The sequence below is a fragment of the Anser anser genome, assembly GCF_964211835.1.
Source record: "Anser anser genome assembly, chromosome: 3".
Classification (NCBI taxonomy): Eukaryota; Metazoa; Chordata; class Aves; order Anseriformes; family Anatidae; genus Anser; species Anser anser.
In genome coordinates this window covers 103,928,832-103,953,302 of record NC_139722.1, presented here as the reverse complement: position 1 = coordinate 103,953,302, position 24,471 = coordinate 103,928,832, and the positions used below count along the sequence as shown (strand labels likewise).

General features: G+C 51.0%; 1 protein-coding gene across 2 annotated transcripts in view; it reads left to right on the top strand.

The window, feature by feature from the left end:
• ITPKB (inositol-trisphosphate 3-kinase B) overlaps positions 1-24,471 on the top strand; it is a 59,821-nt gene that overhangs the window by 22,887 nt on the left and 12,463 nt on the right. For both annotated transcript variants that reach the window (XM_083831222.1, XM_083831221.1), the window contains exon 3: positions 24,222-24,321. In XM_083831222.1, the coding sequence (XP_083687348.1) occupies positions 24,222-24,321 (100 nt within the window). The remainder of the gene's footprint in view (positions 1-24,221; positions 24,322-24,471) is intronic.

Below are 24,471 nucleotides of genomic sequence, written 5' to 3'. Positions count from 1 at the left end.
AATTTCCTCCTAATGTCTAGTCTAAATCTATCCTCTTTTAGTTTAAGACTATTCCCCCTTGTCCTATCATTATCTGCCCGAGTAAAGAGTGTTTCTCCATCTTTTTCAAAAGATCTCTTTAAGTACTGAAAGGTCGCAGTGAGGTCTCCCCAGAGCCTTCTTTTCTCCAGGCTGAACATCCCCAGCTCTCTCAGCCTGTCTTCACAGGAGAGTTGCTCCAGCCCTCTGATCATCTTTGTAGCCCTCCTCTGGACTTGCTCTAACAGCCCCACATCTTTGTGCACCAAGAAGTGGCAGTTTGCTTATGGTGGTCATGAATCTGAGGGCCTCTGGTGCTATCTGACCTTGGTCAGCAGTCTTCACTGTGGAACAGGTTTTAAATCTAGCGATGGTGACACGGGCAAACACTTTCAGTGCTTAGATCTGATCAGTCATAAATGAACTCCTCCTTTGCTCTGTGCTTTGTTGCAGCTTGCTACATTGTCATGCTGTTCATTTCCTCTGCCTGTAAAAGCACTTAGAAAGGCTTGGATGCCAAATTTACTTATTCTCAATATTTATGCCCCCTGGATGATTTTCCCTGGAAGCTCTTAATCTTACAAGTCAAGAGAAGATGTGTATTTGTCAGAACCAATGCTAGCAAGGGGCAGAATTCATTCTCAGGCAAGAGATGGACTAAAAAAAAAACACCTTATTTTTATGCAATTAATTTTCTTATCTATGCTTTCATTTGCTTCTGTGTCTTGGGATCTCTGAAGATGAGGATTTCTGAGGGCTGATGTCCATCCTGAGATCACTTGCTGGCCCTGCTCACAGGAGCAGCACAGAGGGTGCAGTCCTTGTATTTCCACATCCATGTCAACTGTTGAAACATGTCTCACAAGAGCTGTAGGGTATCATGCCACTAAGTTTGCTTATGCGTGTTCAGAGGGGACTGGCAAGAACCCAGTTTCTGATTGCTGTAATAGTTTTCATATTGTTTTGTTTAGAAGCCTGTGTGAAACATTATTTCATGCTTTCCTCTGTCAGCCCCCAGGCTGAAAGCGAAAAGGTCCTGGTAAAGAAGATTGAGGCAAGGAGATGCAAAAAGCATCTATGTGGGCTTATTTAGCCTGCAAGGTAAATGGAGCCACGGGTGGACAAACCCTTCCTCCTGGTGCTGCCTTAGTTTCAGCACAGCTCTTGGATTTCCACCAGCTGAGGGTCTGGCCGCTGTCTCAAGGGGTTACATAAATAATATGGCTTGGGCTGTGTTAGAAACCCCACCCTCTTCCTGCAGTTTTAGCTCGAGAGGTTGCGCTGCTTGTGATGCTTTGTCACAACAGAAAACGAAGAGAATCAGAGAGAAGCAAGGTAACAGGATATTTGTTTTAAAGTATGCGGCTGAGCTTTTTGTCTTGGTGGGAGGGAAGGCATGCTTTCTTCAGTAGGTGCTTGTAAATTATTTTTTTTTTAAGCAAGGAGTGAAGTAGATCTAAAAATTATTATGCCCTTAATTGTGGTTCAGTCTAAGAGGGAGTTCTGTACATATTCTAGTTGCATCAAGCGCTGCTATAGCAAAGCTGGCGTGGCCGTGAGTCCCCCAGGTTTCCCCAGAGCTGTGTGGACCTTGCTCAGAGACTAAGCAGCACTCGTCCTGGGCTCTCAGGGTGAACCTGTTGTGCTGGGAGCAGAACAGGGAGCTCATGGGGTGGAGATAGGATTTTGTCCTCTGGCCAGCAGGGCAGGCTCTTCTCAGCATCCCACAGTGCTGGGAGCTCTGCCAGCTCACAGCCAGGCCCTGCTGCCTATGGGGGACAATAGACATTGTCTCTGACAACTGGCTGCTTTCTGGCCTGGGCTTTGCTCTGGGGAGAAGCAGCATTTTTAGTTCTGCACGAGTTTCATCTCTTTCCTTGCTTAGTTTGAACCAGGGATCTATGGAGCTCCTTGCAACAATTAGCTCTATGAATTACAGCAATCCGTAATTTGGCTAGCACTGGGTCCTTGCCTCCCCACCTTTTTCAAGGCTCACATCCCACAGTATCTGCTGAAGGATCAAGCAGGTGAAGCTGGATGCAAGAGCAGATGTTACAGTGGTGTATGACTGCAGAGACGCATGTTGCCTTGCACGGAGGGATTCCTTAACCTCTTGTGCAAGAAGAGAGCAGCAGTATGTTTTCTTCTCCTGGTGGCAGCACGCTAAAGCGAGCAGGTTAGCACCGACAGAAACACCGCTCTGTGCAACCCTCAAGCAGGGCCACGTGGGTTTCCTCTTTGGATTTGCATTTCTCTTGCAGCCTCTTTCAGCTGACCTGAGGTGCAGTGAGGTGCAGGTGGAAGAACCCTTTCATTCAGGCGAGGCTGAGTGTAAGTGACCCGAGGAGGAAGAGGAAAGCATGAGCATGCACACACAGCCACACAAAACCCAGAAAGCAACCCCTGTGGTCTGTTACAGGAGACGAGCGTTGTTTCTCGGCGCGGTGCTGCTCTCGCCATGCAGCTGCACGGTGTGCTGCTGCCACGTGGGATGGCAGGAATAGCTCACGTGTGTGTGGCACACGCGTGCTGTGGCACACACGCACACGCAGGCAGCACGTCTGCAACACGATTGCCCCCATCATGGCATCCTGGGATGAGGACCGTGACGTGAGGAGGGTTTTACAGGGAGCCACATCCTTTGTGTCGTGGTGCAGGGTGTGGATGGGTACAGGAGCTGTTGCATGGGAGGGACCAGAAGGGAAATCCTCCTCTGTCAGTTCCTGCACTATTGTGTGAGTGCTTCCACCAGTGCATTAGCAGTGCCTGCATCATGTTTACGCCACATGGACCCGATTCCAAAACTGTCTTTCAATTTTCCCTCCGTCCTTACTGGAAAGCAAAGGTCTCAATGAAACTGCACTGAAGTTAAGTTTTTTTTTTTCAAATAAAGTCTCTAAAAAAATGAAAAAGGACTTCAGGATTTCAGTATGAGGGTTGCCTTTGCTTTTAGCTTCACAAAAATGACAAGCATCCCTAGTTGCTCTAGTAATTGAGGTCAAAATTGAAACGAGCTGCTTTGGAGGGGGAGCAAGACAGAGATGGTGGAGCTTTAAACCCACAGCACTTGTGTGTGACACTCAACAACAAAACATAACACAAAAAGCCTCCTCATTGAGACGGCTAGTCAAGGACCAGCCTAGCAGAGGCATGTGTGGCATTCGTTACAAACTCCAGAGCTAGGCAGCTGTCCCCAGCATCGTCACTTTATTTCACAGATGATCAGCTCTGCTTAATGTCTTCCCGTAGCCCAGGCTGGCTGACTTGCTGCTACACTGGGATGCTCCACTGCAAGGACCTGTCAGAGGAAGCTCAGGCTGTACCTGCATTAGTAGGGGACATCTGACACTGTGAGCATGTGCCCTTGTGGTTCTCTGTTATCAGCAAGAAATCTCCATCTCCTCTGCTCTCCTCTGCTCTCCTCTGCTCTGCTCTCCTCTGCTCTCCTCTGCTCTGCTCTGCTCTGCTCTGCTCTCCTCTCCTCTCCTCTCCTCTCCTCTCCTCTCCTCTCCTCTCCTCTCCTCTCCTCTCCTCTCCTCTCCTCTCCTCTCCTCTCCTCTCCTCTCCTCTCCTCTCCCTTCCTGAATTACTCTCCCTCTCCTCTCTCCTGACAAGTCAATGCCATTAAACCCATTCACCAAATCCCAAGGGGTGCTGGCAGTGCTGATGTCATTGGCAGGCTCCTGAGGGCTCTGCAACCTCCTTATTAAACTCCTGTCCTTCTGTGGAAGTGATTTGGCTGTTTTTGGAGATCCCTTCTGCCTGCAGCCACCAGAGATGACTTGCATCTCCCAGTAGTCAGACAGTTTCTTTGCCTCTGTTTTAATGTTTTAATAGGTTTTGTGCATTCGTACCATACAGTCTTTGTGGCAATGGATCTTCTTTACATCTTTTTTGTTGTACAGGATGTACCACAAGCAGGTCTTGATTCCTGTTTACTTTAAGTGCTATCAGAACATTACTACATGTGCTTTCCTCATTATTCCTCCTCCTCTGCCAGAGGCCTTCCAGGATTTTAAATGCATCTTTCTTATACGTCACGCTAGTCAAACATTACATTTTATAATAAATGTAGGAAGGAGTGTTGAAATACAAACCTTTCCAATGGGAAAGAGCTTGATGTGGCTTCTTGGCATCCTCCCCAGCTGACGTGGGGCCCCTCTGTTCTTTTGATTAGATGAGACCCATCGAGCTCTCAGCACTTTTTTGGGAGCACGTTTGCAGCCATGGTGGGCATCTGGGACTGGTGAGGGGATCCTTCGCTGGGCGCTGCGGGGTGCAGCCCCGGAGGTGGGGGTGGCAAACACCACCTCGCTTCCAGGGCTCGCAGCTCCACGGGAATAATTGTGTCCTGGGCATCTGTGACAAATTCCCCGGCATGCAGTTAGAGTGCACTGAGGAGGTTCAGCAGAGAGGTCAGAATTTTCTTCAGTACTCGTTCACTTTCATAGAATCACAAAATGGTTTGGGTTGGAAGGGACCCTAAAGACCATCTAATTCCAACCCCTTGCCATGGGCAGGGACACCTCCCACCAGACCAGGCTGCCCAAAGCCCCATCCAGCCTGGCCTTGAGCACCTCCAGGGATGGGGCACCCACAGCTTCTCTGGGCAGCCTGTGCCAGGGCCTCATAATCACCACGGTAAAGAATTTCTTCCTAATGTCTAATCTAAACCTGATTTAAACGCTTGTCACTGGTCTCCATTTGCACATCGAGCCCTTGAACCACACCTCTCTGAGTGCGACCATCCAGCCAATTCCTTATCCACCAAATGTTCCGTCTGTTAAATCCACGTCTCTCCAATGTGGAGACAAGGATGTTGTACAGGACAACGTCAAATACTTTGCACAAGTCCGGGTAGATACTTGGGTACCTCTGTTTTAGGACCTGTTTTGAGACAGACAGGGGTGAAGAGTAGCTATTGTTTTGTGTATTGCCCAAAGGGCCTCAGCCCTCCTCACCTGATGGCGCTCCAGATAAGTGACACTGAGGCAAAAACACTGGCTTCAGTGAGGGTCCATTGCCCGTGATGGGTTCAGGAGTGAGGGTCAGACCTCCCTTCACTCGCTCCTTGGCTCACAAACTCGGCCTCAGTCTCCCAGACACATACAGCCCCGGGTCAGGCACCTCCTGCTAACCTTTAACATGACTTCTTAGCTCATTTTTTTTTCTTATTTATGACTGCAATGTGTGTTTCACCCAGTCCAGCAGAGAGCAAGGCAGTGTAGAAAACAATATGCGATTGAGTTTGCCGCGGTGCATCTGATTTTCAAGCACTGGTGCTCTGTACAGTACATGCTGTGAAATAGCAGCTCTGGCTTGGCACTTGGCGGGACAAACAGGTGACTAAGCAGCCTAATTGATTTATGGCAATAGCCTTGCACAGAAGATCCGGGAAACCTCTGGGAAAACTGCCTATAGCTTATTGCCACCTGGGGATTATAAAGCCTCCTGGGCACAACACAGACCTGTTTTCAGAGCTTGACGAGTGCACCACGAGGCAGGAGAGAGCCTATAGCTTTCTGAGCATCTCCCGGAGCTCGTCACGTCCTGAGTGGGCAAGGATTGAGATGCAGTGTGGCCCGGGGCGAGCCAGCACCGATGGTGGGCTGCTGCAGCTGCTGTGGGAGCGCCTGTCTCAGGTAGGGCTGTGGGGACAGGTGGGGAGGAGCGAGAGGCACCGGGCAAGGCACTGCGGGTCCTCTGCCACAAAGATGGGAGAGGGCAGAGGATGAAGTGGCCGAGCGCCTCCGAGCAGAGTGCCGTGGGAGGGCAGGGCTCTGGTTTCAGGGGTGCCGGGTACCTGTGCTTCCAGAAAATCAGCAGGACTCGAGGATGCTCATCCCCACAGCAATGTAGCGTTTTGCTTCGGGAGATTGTGGGCTAGTGGCTAGATGTGGACGAAGAGAGCGCTCTTGTGAATAAGGAGGCAAAGCCGTTGACTTGATTTCACTTTTTCTTACAACAAAAAGCCCATCCATCATAAAAGGGAAAAGTCTCTGAGCATGAGCTGCGATAGCTGTTGGCTGCCATTAGACTCCAGTCTGGGCTTTCTGTCTGCCTAACGCACTCGCATCCTCAAAAGTGTATCCCTGCAGCCCCACCACCCCTCAGTTCAGCTTTTCCTTGACCTTCGGAGATATTTTTGTTCTGAGCAGCAGCTGTGATTTGCTGAAGCGAGTGTTGTAAGACACTGTTTTGCTGGCGCAGGGTTCTTCGGGGTTCAGCAAGGAGGGAAGAAGCTCAGTACAAAAGAAGCGGCTGTTGGAGGGCATTCACTTAGGAGAGGGTGTGCTCTGTTGCCAACAGGAAAGGGCTGCTCTGCCTGCCTTCCTCCCCCTCGCATCCTTGCCAGCACCAGCCCTTTCCCCTCATCCCTTGCCACCTCTTTGCCCCCGAGGGACCATCCTTGCTTGGAGAGACCGCCAGAAACACGCTGCCACACTCCCCAAGCTGACGAGGCTGCTGGCTGCAGAAGACCACGTCCGCTCTGCCGACCCCTGGGCTCTGATGGTGGCAGAGACCGCAAACCTGGAGCCTCCGATGGTGCTGCGTGCCTGCCCGCAGAGAAGGGGACATCCCACACCGTCGGGATGATCCGGGATTGGCAGATGCTGTATTCAGTCATTTCTTTAGAAGTAAGGGGAGAACAGAGGGATGAGCACTTGTCACAGTTTGAGGGAAATCGGAGGGATCTGCGAGGAGGGACGCCCCGTCTCCCAGCTGCGGCAGCCCACGAGATGGAAGGGCTCTTCCTGGAGAGGTAGCACTGTGCTCTGCTGCACAAGGGGCCTCAGCTTTGGTAGGCGTTTGGGTAGAAATGATGCCGAAAGGACAGGCAAGGCTGAAAATGAAAAGTTCACCGCCACAGCTCCACAGAGGCTGCTCTGCCAGAGCAAAACAGGGGCAGAGGGAGGAGGCAGGGATCGGCGGGGATCCTTGCAAACCGGGATTGCCACCTGCCATGTGTGCTGCCTGTGAAACACACGATCCAGAGGCTTACTCGTGTTCATGTACACCCTGCTCTTGCAGATCACAGTTCTTTTGTATGCAAACTCCCAGTGCCTTATCAAAAATCTAAGGCAGAGCTCAGGGGAGCTATGCAATATGAGAAACCTGTCAGGTGAGAGTTGCGTTCAAGAGCTGTTTCCCTGGGAAGCTGCAACTTTCTCCTACAGAAATTGAGCTGCTGATAGCTCGGCTGTCGGCTGAAGTGCTTTCCTTCAAAACGTCCCTTGTTGTCAGAGCCCAGGCACTGCAGTTCTGCTCTGGGTAACTCACAAAGCACTGATCTCAGACTCAGAGCTTAGGTGGTGGGGCCTCTGCCTTTCCTGTTCTTCAGCTCTGTGTGTGTGTGTGTTGAAAGGAGCTTGTTTTAATACGGTTGCTCTGTCGTTTAGAAATGTGTTTGTGCTCAATGGCTGGCTCCTAGATTGCTCTTGCGAAGTTTCCCCTGGATCCCGTAGAAGTAGCAGATGTTACTGCTCAACTGTGGAGTCAGAAGCTTAAAGTTCAAGGGAAGCTTTACATCAGGCTGGAAGAATGAAGCCAAATCCTGACATTTCCTTGTCAGAGCTTTGTGCCTGACAGTGAATCTCAGCAATGAACGTGATATGGATGCACAGTTCACTCCCACCTGACTTCCCGTGCAGATGCAGCAAAACATGTATGTCCTTATCTCTCCCTGTTTGTTGGCTGCAGCTGGAACAAGTATGTCCCAGGGAAAAAAAAAATAGAACTTGCTTTTTCAGGCTCAGGCACTTAAAATATGTGCTTTAGGTGATGACAGTCCCAGGATGCAAAAGATGAGGGCAAACTTTCTTGGGTTCCTGGGAAGCTCTTTGCAAATGAATGAGGGCCAATGACCTCATTTTCAGTAAGCGGGGAGCGGAGCTACTTGCTGGTTTTTCTGCAGAGATGCCTGATTAAGCCACAGAGTAAATAATAGGAACAAATACTTCAGAAGGACCTTTCCCAGGAGGGTTGTTCCCACTGAGTCAGCCCTGGCTACATCAACAAGCAGTGCCACTTCAGTGACTGCAGGAGCCAACAGGGCCAAGCAGAGCAGGGCTGATTCCTCCTCTCCCCACGGCTGGCTCACCCACACAGCTTCCTATTTCCAGTGCACTGCAGCACAAATGTAAGTATGCATCGTAGGGAGGCCTTGAATTTGGAAAGCAGGGATGGACTGGTGGTCCGAAACTGTGCCAAAAAAACTCTTCATGGAGATGTCTTGGGAAAGCTTTTGCTAAACCTCGTCCTCTCCAAGATGAGCATCCTGCTGTGGGATAAGCCACCTGCTCTGTCTGGGCTGCCCATCCCATGGCAGGCTGGTGCTTTGGGTGGCTGTGCCTTCCAACAATGAAAAAGGAGGAAGGAGGAACTCTGCAGGAGTTGGGGAAGGTGCCCCGTGCCTACGCTGAAGGCACCTCCCCAGTTGGCGGCGGGGGTTTTGCTTTAGGAGAAGCAGAGACAGAAAAGATCAGCTGGTTTGCACTGCGTTTTCCCAAAAGTTTGAGGTTACTGGGATGAGGTCCTCCACTGGAAAACATCCAGAAAAGCCGAGCAAAGAGGAAGAGAGGTAAGTGAAGGAACGCAGGTGGGGATGCAGTAATGAGGTCATTAATGGAAATTATTCATCAGCAAATAAAATGCAGGCTCGGGACAGCTGGACACAGCCAAGCAGAGAGCCGAGTCATAACGTCGTGCTGTTGTCTCACTGCCCTTGAGCCTCTGCCTTCCTCCCTGGGAAGGGCACACGTATACCACCTTCTTCAGGTGCTTTGGGTGAATTTCCCAGTGTTTTGGGGCTTGCAAAGCTCTGTGCAGGGTGAGAAAGCCCAGGGAGAGCACAATAGCTGCAGGGGGAGCCCGGCATCGGTTCAGAAATAGCAGGTTTTCTGGTGCTGGGCTTAGAACTGCCTCTAAACATGGCTGGAAAATACTTTGGTCTAATCACACCTTTCTTTTTTTCCAGCTTTCCCTAAGTTCACATTCTTTGCTCTGGCATTTTGGCTGACTGATGAATGGATTTATGGCTGTAATAGCAGAGAATGACCGTCAGTAAATCCCTGTGTTTTCGCTGCCTCCAAGGCAAACTGCTCATCATTTATTCATACTCTGGAGCATAGATACTTTGCAGGGTGATTTTCCAGCCTTGGTCCTCAGGCTTGCCGTGGGGGTCAGGCTCTTTCTGGTGCATTTCCAGGGCATTTCCAGGTTCATTTCCAGGGCAGAGCTTTGTCCTGAATCAAGTTTTGAATATCCATATACCACCAGCCGCTTGAGCCGTTTGGCGTATAAATGCTGGACGCAGCTGCGTTCATGTGACTTTCTGGACTAAACTTTGTTATTGGGAAAAAAAGCAAAGTCTTTGTTTACCAGCCTCAATGGAAAAGTTTAGCTCTGGCCTGTCTTGCCAGGGAGGGAAGGAGTGTGCCAAAGCGATTGGGTTCTGGCTGCTAGCAGAGCAGAGGCAGGTCCAGCTGCTGGGCATGCCACCGGCATGACCCTGGCTGTGCCGTGGGACATGGGGCTTGGGCACAGGGTTGTGCTGAGTGCGTGGCTTTTTCTTGGCCCTCTTGGCTGCTAAAGGTGGTGCTGGGCAAGGCCCTGGCATGCCTCCACCGTCCGGCAGAGAACTGGGGGAAGGGAGCAAACGCTGTGTGTGCAGGACAGCAGTGGGTTAAGGAGGGAGATGTCTTCAGGCATGTGTGCACACATGGTGTAGCTCCCGCTTGGCTTTGAAATGCTGTTTTAATTTGAGTAATCACAACTCTGGTGTTGAGTCATGCCAACACTGCATGCAGATGAGGAAGAGCTGCTGTGTTCAAACACCATACACAACAAACACACACAGCAAATGTCGTCTGCAGCCACCCAAAGGCTAAAGCAGTCTCTCAAACCCTGAGCTTTAGGATATATTTCCATTTCAGGCTTTTTATTCCAGAGCTTTTTGTCTTCCTAACCCTTATTCGGGTGTTAATGGCTCTTGAGCACAGGATGCTTGGCTGGCGTGAATGCTCGCTGGCGTGGGATGCTCTGCTGGCACGGCTGCTCTCCTGCAGGGCTGAAAGGCACAAGCTGCCTATATGGCTTCCATTTGAATGGGTTGAAACTACTGCAAAGTTAAATTATATTCAGGCAATACACCACTGCAGACATAGCACCGCTCCTGTGAGAGTGGTTCAAACGGGGCTTTGCAAAAGGAGATTCATTCAGGGTCAGATTTATCCCGTGCTTTCCGATGTGCAGGCTGCTCTTCTGGTCCTGGCTGCAGCGGTGTGTTTTTCCCCATGGCACCAGTGTGCAAAGGGCATGCTTGTCTGAAGAGCATTTTTAAATATATTTTTCCAATGGGAGACCAGACCCGCGACTGACTCAATAAATCCAGCTCCTGAGACCAATAGCTCAGAATAAGTAAGATTTTATATTGTCGTATTCTTGACGTAAGGAAGCAGAAGAGTGTGTCCCCCATTATGTGTCCCCCAGCATTTAAAACCTTCTGCTTGAAGAGGAGAGCCCATGGGGTGAAGTTTGCTGCTAATCCCAAGTCCCAGTCCTTGTTAGTGTGGTTAAAGCACAGCTGCACTGCAGCTCCCGGGGTGATTTTGTCCAGATCCCCAGTCTGTGATTTCCTCTGGTCCTTGCCTTTGAAGCTGCTTGAACACAAATTAACGATGCTTTAATGGGATCTGCGTCTTCCAAATAAGACTGTTAGCTGCCTGCCATAGCTGCCACTGTCCAGATGCTCCAGATGAAGCCCTCTTAATGACATCTCATCAAACCAAAATTCCCCCATCCTTTCTAAATCCGGCCACTCTCCGGGATGTGCCAGTCACTGACTTGTGATTACTTTGCTGGTGTCAGGCCAGGTGCCAAACAATCACCTCTTCAGCACATTTTTGGTATGACCTCTAACACCCTGGCTATTAGAAATACCTTGTTTCGTTAGCAAGACGCTTTTTAAAGAATGTACATTTTTCTGTCCCAGAATGACTGGCCGTGACTACCTAAAACACCTACTGTTGTTTATCAGCTGCATGAAGGAGGACACCTCCCACCTGCTTATGGCCGTGTGCCCCCACGCCGGGTGAGAGGGACTGCACGGTGCTGCCCTTTCCTGGTCAAGATGAAATTCTTGTGTCTGCAGATTTTTGGTTCTGTGGCTGCATCCATCGTACCGCTGCCTGGGCAGTAACGTTTGCACTTTGAAACCTACCTTTAGCTCTCACGAGGTTTCTAAATCTGCCCTCCTGAGCTGCAGCTGCCCAGCTAGCCTTGCTGGGTGCTGAGGGTCCCTCCCTTCCCACCACATGGAGGTGATCAGACTGTGGCCGGCCAGCCCCTAGCTGTGTGTTCGGGAGCTGCATGGTCTTTGCATTTGCAATCACGTTTGGGATTGAGAACGGGAAGGATTTAGCCATAATATTTGCATAGCTCTTGTACAGAGCTTTGAACATGCTGGTGTACATCCCAGCCACGTAGTGCCACTGCAGTGCTGAGGACGTGTGAGCCTCCTCCCTCCGTTGATGGTGCTGTCACTGCGGCTCAAATTGCTTGTGGTGGCAACAGCTGGGAGATCTTTGCTTTGTGGGAGCAAAAAAAAGCATTTTCAGTAATTCCTGTCATGTCTGGAGTGCCACTTGCTCTTGTAGCTTTGTGACTTGTTTTTAACACAGAGAGTCCTGATGTTTGTGCAGGTGAAGGAACAGTGAATCCAAAGTGGTTCCATGCAAAAAAATGCAAACATTGCTGTTACTGCTAGCTTTCTGCGTGACAGGGACAGTACATTTGCAAAGTGGCACAGCTTATTTTCTGCACATCTCCACTCCTTACTCCTTGTAAGGTTGAGGAGCCTAGGACATTGCATCCCCCGAGAGGCAGGGCCCCAGCAGCCCTGCACTATTGCACATGGTTGTGGCTTTGTTTGCGTTAAGCCTGTAGAGTCTTCTCTTCCACCTGCCAAGCAGTGCTAGCCCACTGGGCAGCAGAGGCAAACTCACCAGAAGGTATCTAGACCCAAGGTAAAGCAGTGACAGGTACCGTGAGCTCTAATTGATCTTGGTATTACTCAGCCTGAGACTGTGCAAGTCTCAGCACCCTTCTGTAGAGAATAGGGCTGGCTTTTCAGATAGGAAATCTCTGGGGGAGACGTGTGGAGATTTTAGCATCCATCCCGTAGGTGAAATTGCCTTTCTGTAGCTTCCTTCCATTCCCAGCCAACGCCAGGAGCAACACTACCCCTTGGAAATGCCTTTGGTTTTGGTTTGGTTTGGTTGTTGTTGTTTTTATTGGTTTGGCTTGGTTTTGTTGTTTTCTGTTTTCCCTCAGGAAGCAAAGGTTTCTTAAGCCTCTTAATTCAATACCACTGAACTAATGCATCGGTTCTCCACTGGTCCCTGACTGCAGTGGGAGGAGGCTGTGCGTTGAGCCAGCACGCTGCTGAGCGTGGAGACCAGCCGTGGCGGCTGCAGCCTCATGGTACCCAGCGGTGTTGGGGGATTTGCACTGTGGGGCAGGAGATGCCTGCACAGGGACAAGATGGTGATATTTCTAGTTCTGCACGCAGGGAGTCACAAAACAGGCTTTTGCAGTAAGTCAGGCAATGAAGACGAACGTCTCCTGGAGAGACCTGCCACCCAGGGCCACCGGTCACGGAGCTGGGAGACGCGAATGGCAGCTCTGGAGCCATGTCTCCGGGTCATGTTTCTGCTCACGCTGTGGTTCCTTGGGTGCTGCGTGCTGCTTTCTGCCCCCACTGCGAGGCACAGGGCTGCCCCAGTGAGAACAGCCATGGGTTTCTCATTTCATACCAATGCCTTGCTACGTTTTGGGGCTCTCTGAGGGGTGTAGCAGTGGGTGCACCGCTTCCCAGGAGAGATCTGAACCACATGCATGCTCCTACCCTTCATTTCTGGCTCCGCTCTCTGCTGCTTCATTTAGATGCAGCGCAAAGAGCGCGCAGCATGCCCTGCAGGATCCTGCTGCGTCTTGCTGATCTCTTGATAGCTTGCTCAAGAAAGCCGCCTCCTGTTCTGCAAGCTTCAACTCTGTGTAATGGAAAAATGTAGAAGTGGGGCCAGCTGTGCGTCACTGGCTGTCTTGGCAACCTCCGCCTGCACTCGGCTCGGTGATAGGTGTGTGGGGCTGTCCGTCTTGCACAGCGGTGAAATGTAGTGTTAAGCGTTCCCCCCAGCCCTTACCGATGTGGCAAGGGAAAATAAGGAAATAGCAGGGTTTGCTGGTGTCACCGGAGCCTGCTGGGTGCTAACAAAGCAGTAGCTTAGGAGCTCTGCAAGGAATTTCATCAGTCTTCAAAGCAGGAGCAGATGCATCAGGCACTTGGCCATTGTGCTTGTATCAGTACAGGAAAAACACTGAATTTCTTCAAAGCTGCCACAGTTTCCTATTTTTGCATTAACAATGTGTGTTTTGCTGTAGCGCCAAATGTCAACAAATAATGAAGACCTATTAATGTTGCTCTGTAGTCAAGATTAAGCAATAGGAAGCCGTGAGCCGCCTGGGTGCCTTCTGAGCCCACCAAAAAGCCCCTCCTGAACTGGTTGCAAAATGCACCGGGTTGCCTCCATGCTGGCAGGCTCGTTCTCTGACAGGGGAAGGAGATGGGTGCTGGGTCTGAGCACTGGGCGTGGAATTCAAGGAACTGTGGTTGCCAGCTATTGATCACGCTTGCATTCGGCATTTGTGTTTCTTGCAAAATTCATTGTTGAAAGGAGGGGCCAGTGGGCTCCTGCAGGCCACAAACACTCCCCCGAGCGTCTGCAGCAGGTGCTGAGCTGTCGGGTGAAGTCCCAGCCATTTAACTTCTTACTGCACCCAACTCACCCCCACTGCGTTGGGAAGGAGCCTCCTTCTTCTCTCGTTCTCTTCTGAAAAAAAATACTAAAAATACCCCGTCGGAGATCTAGTGACTAAGTCCTTCGTGTGCTGCTAAACGAAGAGTAAAACAAGATGTCTGAGGGGAGATGACTAAATTTTTCTGCCTCCTCTTCTGCTTCCCTCAGCACTAAACATAATCTGCAGCAAGAGGACTTCGCTGCTGCCTACAGCCACAGCCTCGGAGATCGTGGGCTTGCAAAGCCCCAGTCATACGGAGAACCAGGCGCCTTCCCTACATTAATTTCTCTTCTCCCTTGCTCTTCCTTCAAGATAAAATATAATTAGCAACACCAAGACACAATGAGCTAAACTCTGTCTTTGTTCCACCCATGTTTATAATGGGTTCATTGTATTGCTTCCGCCAGCGCCTTGGTGATTATATGGCTAGATATAACAGCCTCCTACCCTTCGTTTTCTTCTCTTTTTTTTTTTTTTTTTTTTTTTTTGACCAGAAAATGGCTTGAGCCTCCTCTTCAAATTTAACAGGGCTGTTTTGGGAAAGGCTGTCTGGATTTTAATACAAAAACTCTAACTTCTGCTTCTCGTAGGACACCACAGCTCATGGGTAACCCAGCTCCTCGCTAACCCAGTGCCCAGAGACTGGTGCTGGAGTTATGTCCATAGCCACCATGCCGTGCCATGAGTCTGGCTTCTGCAGTTCCCCTCGGAAATAGCTTCTTTCAAGAGGAATATTTATTTTAGAAACTATTTCATTTAAGGAAAAAAAAAAAAAAAAAGGGGAGCAATCTGCTTTTTCAGATCTCTAAATGATGAAAAATTGCCTGGGTGACCCGTGGGTGACATGCGTGTGGCACGGTGACAGCACCACTGTGCTGCTCTCTCCCAGCATCCAGGGGAGGGGGTGGCAATGTTCAGGAGGTGGAGCTCTCCTCATACAAGGTTCCCCCTGTCCTGAGCCCCAGCGTCCCCCCCATGCGCCTATGCCTGCCTCAGCCCTCCGGGGTTACTTGGGGTCCCGAGGGAGGCTCTGGGCCAAGGCTGGGTCAGGGCATTCCTGCCTGAATGTCCTCTCCCCACCACGTGCCCAGGGACCTGATATGCAGCCCTTGCAAGGCAATTTTCCATCATTAATGCTCAGAAGAAAGTTCCATTTTCCTGTTTCAAACGAGCGTTTACCCTTTGGGTTAGAGAAACTGCTTCCTTCCCAGCACCTATGGAAGGTGGTAAGCATGCATCCAAGCAGCAAATTTCCTTGCTGGCATCTGTGTTCCTCTTTTTCACCTTGCACACGCGAGAAACCTGGGATCTCCCCGGCTATGGCCTCACACATCATCATACTCTCTTAATTCCCCTGCCCCACACCTGTGTGTGAGCGTGTGCTTGGGTGGGAAAACCCAACCCCGGGTGTTGCGCTGGAATATAGAGTCGGGTGTGCTTCAGGGAGCACTTGGGACCCTGTCCCTTCCCCTGCGGGCTCTAGGGGGTGCAGCAGCCTTGTCAGCCCTGCTCACCGACCACAGCTTCAAGGGCAGAACCCAAGCGGCAGCGAGAGAGAGCCCCTCAGCTCCTCGCTAGCAAGAAACCTCCCTGCCTCCTGCTGTGATGGCCTCTTCCCCTGCCACCCCCCTGGGGTGCTCATGGGGCGACGGCAGCAGCGTGCGCACTGAGTGCTCTTGCACCCAGCACGCGTGGCAGGATGTTGGCTTTGGTGGAGGTACGTACCCAGCCCTGCACAAGTCGTGCTGCATCGCTAAAACTGACATCGTCCTGTGACTCATAACTGAAATGGTGATGGGGTGCGCGTAGGGCTTTGACCCTGAAAATTAGGCAGAGAATAACTTGCTGCTGGTGCAGGGCTGAGGTCCGCTTGCCGTTCAGGCCGCCTGCTGTGGCTGGGTGCGTTTCTCCCTTTGTCCAGTTCTTGAAGGTGCCTGGCAGCCACACTCTGCTGCAGGACTTTCTTCTGAGTATTAATCACGGAAAATCGCCCCTGCAAGGGCAGCATGTCAGCAGTGAGGGCAGGCGTGCTGCGTGAAGGGTCTGGGTCCTCCCAAATGGGGTACCCTGGCTGGGGCATATGGAGGAGACACGCTCCCTGTTCACAGGGATGCGTTTAATCTTCCTCCACGATGGAGAAACAAAGTGTGGCAAACGAATTTTTGCCTGTCCCTTTCTGGCGGACGGAGATCAGCATCACACGAGCCATGGCTGCAGGAAGGGGAGCAGCCCTCTTGTGCGTGCGCCCCGCTGCCGGCGGGGAGGAGAGAGAGAGCTGCAGAAGCGTCACCGTGCTGCACAGCGGGTGTGCGGTGCCTGCCTCTCTTTGCCTTCAGGTATATTCAGGGGTACTCAGGGGTATTTAGGGGTATTTAGTGGTACAAACGGGACGTGCAGTGGCAGCATGTTGTGGTGCCAGGAAGGCGCATGGAGCCGTGGCTGAGCCAGGCTGGGGCTCCCAGCAGCTCCTGTGCAAGCAGAGACTGCTCCAGCCGCTCAGCACGGGAGAGACAATAAACTCTGCAGAGTGCTTTAGACTGTCAAAGTGCTATCCAAACACAAATGAAAGTGCTAAACTGATTTAGAGGCAAATTAAAAGGTCGTGCCTGTGGAACACAGCTTTAGGGTTTAGTCATGTTTATGAAACTTATAACTGCTCTTTTAAATCAGCTCTTTACACTCCACGTACCCGGTAAGTGCGGGTATGTTCAAGGCTTATGACTAATTAAAAAAATAGAATAAAACAACTTTATTCTAAACAAATTACCACAGCCATCACCCTGCCCTTTTCTCTTCTCTGCCTGCCTTCCCACTCCAGCCTCAGGCACTCAAGCTGCTATCCGACCATTTCACTCTGCTGTGGAAGAGGGATGCGCTTCTCACTCACATATTTCATAGCGTGAAATTCAGTTTATATAGTGTCAGAGCGGCAGGCAAGCTCCAGGGGTGGGCAGAGCAAGAGAACGGCAGTGGGAATGTTTTCTGGTGCCCAAGAGCAGCGTGAGCTGCTGGGGGTTTCTGCAACAGAAGAGCTCACCTCTAAAAGCCGGTCTTCCACATCCAGCTTCTCCTGCAGATTGCTTCATTAATGCCGCATGATATGGCACCGGTTCTGCATCATCTTGCTTGTGCAGCGTCAATGCCTGTAGACATTGTGCTCCTGGAGTTTTGTTTTACGGCATCTATATACATCTATGTACCTGTTAATACACCAGGCTGAACGGGTGGTGGATCTGCCCTCATCTCTTACTGTGTGCTCGTGGGGGCCTCGAGCTGGGGGAAAATCCCCCTAAACCACCTTTGTTTTGGACCATCGCTCTGGCCATCTCAGTTCAGTTCACATCACATGTCCAGGAGCAGGCTGATTCAGTCCCAGGCGGTCCTGGGTTGCATCCAGAAGCAGATAGGAAGAAATCTCCAAAAATAAGGACTCCAAAAATAGGTATTAGAAGCTCCTTTGTTCCACTTATGGATGTTGCTTCTGTGCTTGGTGCCTCAGACCCTAAATGCCTCTAAGCAGGCTGGAAATTTAGCGTCTTGGTTTAAATCCCTGAAAACTTGCCTTCAAATTGTAGGAGAGGGTGTTTGGCAGCTGGCACCCTGGGAGGTTCCTCGACGTGTGCCACGCTGCTGGAGGAGCCGACAAGCTGAAAAGGCATGTTGAGCTAGAAAGACAGTGGCAAACAGCCTCGAGCTGCTGAAGGGATCAAACACAGGTCTCCAGATGGAAGTGGAGCAGTTTCCATCTAAGCTGCTGACAGGTCCCTGATGCACGTCAGGCCTCTGGACAGCACGTTGCCTCTCCCAGCTGGACAGCTGATCTGCTGCCCCAGCGCTGGGCACTAACGTTTCGGAGCTGGGCTGCGGTGTTCCTGGGCTCTTCTTACAAACGCATTCACCAAGGCCTGCTTTTGGCTACTAGTGAGCATTTTTATTGTTTGCTGGATTTTAAAAGTGGGCTGCTTGCTGGGCAAGAAGCAGCGTGGGACTTCCATAGCAGTCCACCAGAAGTGAACAGCTCTTCCCGAGACATTTCCAGAGATCTGGAGCAGTTCCCACTCAGAAAAGTAGGCTGGCCTTGTCTAATGCATGCAATTAATAGTTCATCCAGCTTTCCTGGGAAGTCAGCAATGACTAATCTGCATTAGGAAGTTTTCACCTTCATTGAAGTGAAGGCTCCTAACCGGGAAGAAACAGAGACGCGGAGACAACCACAGCTCCAGTGCCAGTTCTGCCTTTGCTCCCACTTGGGCTTCTCTCCTTCTTGGCCAAATTCAATGCCGATGCTTTGTCGCTGCCTCTTCTCCGTGTACCTGTCCCCCGGCAGCGGGGCTGCCATGTGCCCACCAATTGCCCGTGCCCTGCAGGCGGGCAGGGGAAGGTTGGGAATATTCCCAGTGCACTGGGTGCCTTCTGAGCAGCCCGCTCCCACAGCCGCGGGGCTTCCTTCTATTGTCAGAGGGGAGGTCCAGCTGAAGCACCACTGCCACCCGTCTGTGCATTTGGCTTCTAACTCTCCTTTCTGGCATCGTAAGCAGGAAGGGGGAGTCTGCAATGAGCTCCTGTTTTTTTTTTTTTCCAATATGCTGGAATATTTTTTTCAGCGATCGCCATGGATGTTCCTGCCTTCTCTGCGTTTTGACTGAAGCTCCTCTGTTGCTCGTGCTGATCTCTCACAGACGGCAGAGAAGGCAGTGACTTTGTCTCTGCCCCTCTGCCCCAGATTTTTGCTCTTGGTGCAGCTGGCTCCTGGTTGCACTAGAGAAAAGGGTATTCCTCACCATGCCAGGCAGGACTGGCTTCTCCCCTGCAAAAGCCAAAATCCTTGCTGGCTGAAATGAAACTGTTCTGAAAAACAAATCATTGAAAGTAAAATAAATAATACATACACAAGGAGATTTTCTCTCTGTAGACGTGATGGGGTCCCTGCTTCTGAGTCCTCCAGGCTGCACTCAGCATATTCTTGCAAAGCTCAAGGTGAGGCAGGCTGGGGTTATGATTAATTATTTGTGTGACTGTGACCCAGCCACACAAATAACTAATCTAATAGGTTTTGAGGGCTTAAACTACAATTTCTAGGCACGCAGAAGAGAGTGTTTCAATTACCAAAATATTGTCATCCCATTTATTAACTTCAGTGCAGTCTGCTGAGGGAGTCTCTTTGTGTTTGTTGAACAACCACCACAGGCACCTGATGGGCATTGCCCTGCCATATTTTGGGGAGCTGCTGACATCTCTATGTGACTAAACCAGAAATCGCATTCTGGTCCAAAGTTCTCCCATTGCAAGTGGATCCTCAGGCCAAAAAAGGCTATTTTGCCACTGTGCAGAATAGGAGTAAATACATCGGTGAGGATGAGGGCAGTTTGCATCAGAGGAAGACTGTAAGAAATGGGCTGCTGGCTGCCGAAGGCATCGGGGCAGCAGTCGCAGCCCGTGCACACTGATGCAGTCACACGGCGCTCTGTTTGCTAGTGGAAGAGCAAAGACAGGGAGAGACTGGGGGGGGCTGGATGGGCTCTCCTTCCAAAGGGATGGCACAGCAGAGCAGAGCATAACCTCGGCTCCATGTTAGCAGACTGGAGCACACGGTGGGAGTTGTTTCAGCTGGGATCCTGCATGCCGGGAGGTGCTGGAGGAGGCACCCAGCAGCACACGGGTACCTGCTGGTGCTGCTCTGCTGCTCCCAGCATCCTGCCCAAAGAACAAAGGTGGCCTTCTGGCCTCACCGACTGTCATGATGTTTTTCCCAGTGAAGGGAAACAGCCATCACTAAGAAAAGCTTAACTACTTTTTACAGACCATGAGAAAACACGTTCATTCTTTTAAACATGGAAAACTATATGGCATGTGTGTGCGTGGCCCCAGGCAGGCTGACAGAGTGAACTCTCTGGGCAAACACTACCCCACTTATTTATTACAGGGGAGGCCTCTCCAGTGCAAAGCCTGCTCCCCTCAGCTGTTGGAGTTGTTGTTTTTCAACCCATCAAGGCTCCAGACACGAGGAGCGCCTTGTCAGCCCTGCTGCTCATGAATGAACCAACCTGGGCCGTGCTGAAAGCCCCTTCCCAAGGAGGCAGCCAGCGCCACAGCTGCAATTCCCACTTGGGAAGGGCTGGAAGTGAAAGCAGAGAGGCAAGGCCCTGCTGTCTCCTCTCAGTTTTCCACCATTTTCTGCTCCTAGTTTATTTCAGGATCTTCCTGGGATAAATGGGCTGAAGTTCTTCTCAAATCATTAACTGAATGCTGCTCCTGCTCCTCCCTGCCCCAGCTACGTGATCTTGACTCCAGTGGTGCATGCTCTGGCTAATAAAAAGAACTGAAATACAGGTCCAACTCCATCTATGTTCAGGATGTTTGGTCCTGTCAAGCAACAGGAAACAATAATTTCAGCAAATTAAATTGGTTTCTGCCCATCTCTCCGGCTCAATGCATGGAAAGGGCAGAGCACCCCCAGCTCCCCGTGACACTGACCAAACCCCATCGACACTCATGCTGGGAGAGGGAGGGGAGCAGCAGTCCCAAAATGTCACACCTCCCCCAGGCAGGCATTAAAGGAAAGCCATCTGCTCCAGGGAAAATGTGCAGTGAGCACCGAGTTCATCAGTCCCTTTCTGTTTAATCTAATTAAACACCACATACCCTCTGACCTTGTGGGTTGGTGCTACGTTCTCCGTGTTGTTCTTTCCATATGAAGCTCTATTGACAGATGGGGAAAGCCTGGAATTTGCTTTAAGCTTCAGATAAGTGAAGTTAAACAGACAGCAGATAAAATTGTTTTCCAAGCACTCCTCTCCCACTGACCACTTGTGGGTACTTGTTGGGAGGCCTCAGCTCTTCTGGCCCCAGTCCCACACCCTGCCAGCTCCACGGTGAGTAGTTGGGAAAAGGCAGGGGCAGGAGCAAAGCACTGCTGAAACCCACTTGAAGAAACAGCTTTTAGAGTTGGTTCTGCCAGTCGCTCAGCTTAGTTTCCACATGGCAGACAACAAGCTCCGCGTATTTTTAGAGTTATTAAATAATTTGCTAATCAGTCCGCGTTTGCTGATGTTGAAACAGGTTTTAAACAAGTGTCAGATTGCGTCAGGCACCTTCTGCACATCCCCTGCTTCTGTAGGTTACGTGCAGTGGCTGTAAGAGCTCAGCACAGCTCCTTGAGTTTTGTGGGAGGGAGAGCAGCCACGAGCTGGAGTCTGGGGAGAGCAGGGTGCCAGGGAGCCACAAGCAGGTGCCAGTGGTGTATGCCACAGGCTTTAACCAAACAAAACATTTGGACATGCTCAGCTTTTGGCGTGATGCGCTGCCTGCTCGCTTCATTGAAGGCAAAAGAGATATCACTACCGTACATGGCTTTACTACTCCCGTTGCATATTAATAGAGCAGGGCAGGGTGGGAGAGCCCAGCCTGCTGCACTCGGAGGGGCTGTGTGCTGTGTGTGGCCACAAAGCAAGGGTGGAGCAGCATGGACCTCGTGGCAGTGATTTTCTGTGGCCATCGACAGCAGCCTGACACGGGGCTGGCATGACAGGAATCCGAGGCTGTCAGTTTTGAGATATTCACCTCTGTGTGAACCCACGCTGGCATGTGAATAAACACAGGCATCTTCAGCTGAGGCTTGCTAAAGCTCTTGGCCGTCCCCAGCGCCTGGAAGGACCCTGGTGCTGGCTCGCAGACATCCGAAGTCACCCTTAAGCTGTAGGGAAAGCACAAAGGATGAACTTTAAGAGAAACTGCTTACCTGGGCAGATAATTTCATTATCTTCAAACGAACAGGGTTGCAGCATCACTGGAGACATTGGCCAGTGTTGTCCCTCCACAACTCAGCCTACTTCCAGCAGGTTGGGAGTGACCTGAGGAGGGCAAAGCAACCTCCAGTACCTCCGTAAAAACCTCTGGCAATTGTCTGAAAGGATAGGAAGGCCTTGCTTGTTCACTGCCTGATCTCGGTTCAGATCTGAACCATCTTCCACAGCTTTGCTTTGTTTAGGTTTATCTTCAGAGTTCTGCCAAGACAAACCTGTAACCAAACGTGCAGGCCAAGTCAGTGAGGCTTCAGCATCTCTTTCTCACCTTCCTCTCTTTGGTCTGACTGCTGAGCCAAGGCCCAGTGTGTGTGGGTGCAGTGCTGCCGAAAACACTGTCCTTAGGCATATCCCTAAAACTTGGGTTGGAGATGTCTAGCCAAAGTTGTGCACGAAAACAGGCGGGATGAAGATGTTTCCCTCTGGTGTAAAGGAACGGGAGCATAATGGCTGTTCCCTGTGTGGATGCTCTCAGTAAGTGGCTTTTGCCTTGCTCAGCTCAGCAGAAGGATTTTGTGTTCTTTGCTTTTTCCTGGGGACTCGGGGCCATCGACCTGCACCATAAGGGCAACAGCACGGCAAGCAGGGACCAGCAGTGCTGGAGCTGAGTGCTTCTCTGCTCGGAGAGCTCTGCTGAAGGCGGGGCTGAGGTGGCTGCACTGCTCTGGGGACCGCTTGGCGTCATTCTGCCTGCACTTTGAAGTGCATCATGGTCTTAGCTACAAAGCTCTTACCACTGAAAAATAAAACCTTGGCTTGGGAAGGTGCATTGCCTTGGCTGTTTTCCTGGGACTGTGTGACTTAGGATGCTGGGTAGGACACCTCATTTAAGATGAGGCACGTTGCACTCATCTGGGTTGCAAACTCCCATGGAGTTTTTTTCTCCCCTCTTTCTTCACAACATCAGTCTGGACTTGCCTGTTACTATTTTAAAGCAAAAGCAGGGACACCCCTCCACCCCCTTTTCACCTCCCCTCCACTTTCCCTCCTGCTCTCTGCCAACAGGAGAACAAAGAACAGCTACAGCGCACCGGTCCTGGCACTGCACTTGGGAATTAAAACACTCCCTCATGTCAGGTAGGGAACTGCCCAAGCCCCTGCCAAAGCAAGCAAACCATGCTGTGGTGCAAACCTGCCACGTGGAGGAGCCTGGCTGAAGGGCATGCCCGGAGTCACTGCACGCTTGTTCAAAGCTCGTTGCCAAAATGCTCTTCTCCTGCACCAATGCCGGGGTGCGCTGGGACACCCTCAGCCCCACACGGTGGTCCAGGGGAGCTTCACCTCCTGGGCTGGGAGATGGGAAAGGAGAGGAGGGAATGGGCTTCACTGCCCGCCTCCAGCCCCCTGCCCACCCAGCGCCCTGCTCCCTCGGGACGCAGCGCATGGTGTGGTCCAACACGGCGCAGTTTCCACGCTGCAGACACTGACATCCTTGTTTGGCTCCTTCCTATTCTTTCAAACATGTCAGCAGTTCCCAGCACGGATTCCTGTGCTCTGAGTTCAGCCCAGACAAGCGTCCAAGCTGCAAGTCGGGGTTGCTGGCTCTTCTCCTCCTGTCTGTGAAGCGTTACTGGAACAGAGGCCGATTCTCCAAACACGAGGAAGATATTACTGGGGCTTTCTGGAAGGCTCCCCCGCATGCATTAGGCATGGAGCAAATGAGGATAATTTTTCTGTGGGCTTCCAGCTGAACCCAGTAGCAAATTGTGGCCAGGATAAAGCCTGTTGTTTGTCTCCTCATCTGCGAGAAGGCATTTTTCCATTGCCGCTGCCTTTTGTTAGCAGTGTGTTCCCCAGAACAATCCAGGGAAAACCTCTGTGCAGGAAGGAACATGTATTCAAGCGAGGCTTTTGCATATCCGATGCAGCTCTCGCTAAGGTAATGTAAATAGTTTTGTGCAATCTATCTGGCAAGAAGCACAACATGTCAGGAAGGAATTGTTCTCCAGAATGTGGTTAATGGTTGGCCAAAGCAGGTGGATCAGACACAGGTGGATCGGAAACGTGATGAACCAAGCAGCTGGCTTTTAGTGGGGAGCAGAAATGCATCGGTGAGCACACGCACGTGTTTGCAAGTGTTTCTTCCTACCACCACTGGGTCTGCAGTGGAGTTTTGTGGCCCAGGAGTAATCCCGGGCTCAATTTCCCACTCGGTTTGCTATGATCTGATGCAGCAATTAACCCAAAGAGGAGTTAATGTCCTCACATTGCCTGCAGAGGGGTACATGGAAGTGGACACGAGGTGCTGCAAATGGCTGGGCTCTCTTCATCAGAAGCAGCCAGCTGGAACAAAACAGCGAGGCTGTCCACTTCATTGAGGTTACTCATGAATTTTGAATGTGGAGATGAGGCCCAGTGACTCTGGCTTGGCATGGGGCAATGGGAAAAGAGCAGATTCTCTGTTTGCTTTCCATCCTGTGCTGGCTCCAGTGCCTCCTGCATCGTCCAAGACAGCCACGTGCTGCATGGAGTGACTTTATGGACAGTAAAAGCTTAAAACTTTGCATTCAACTTCATGTTGTTTTTTTTTTTTTCCCTTAGAGCAAATCATGGAGGAAGATCAAGAACATGGTGCACTGGTCTCCATTTGTGATGTCCTTCAAGAAGAAGTACCCTTGGATTCAGCTAGCAGGACATGCAGGTAGAGAGCATCACAGGGGCCATCCCGACCCATTTGCAGCTCAGCCACAGGTGTGGGAGCTGGGAAAGTGCAGGGTGGTGGAGAGGGTCTGGTTCAGTCAGGCTAAGGGGCTGTTCTGGCCAGAATTGCTTCTGACCGCTGCATGAATGT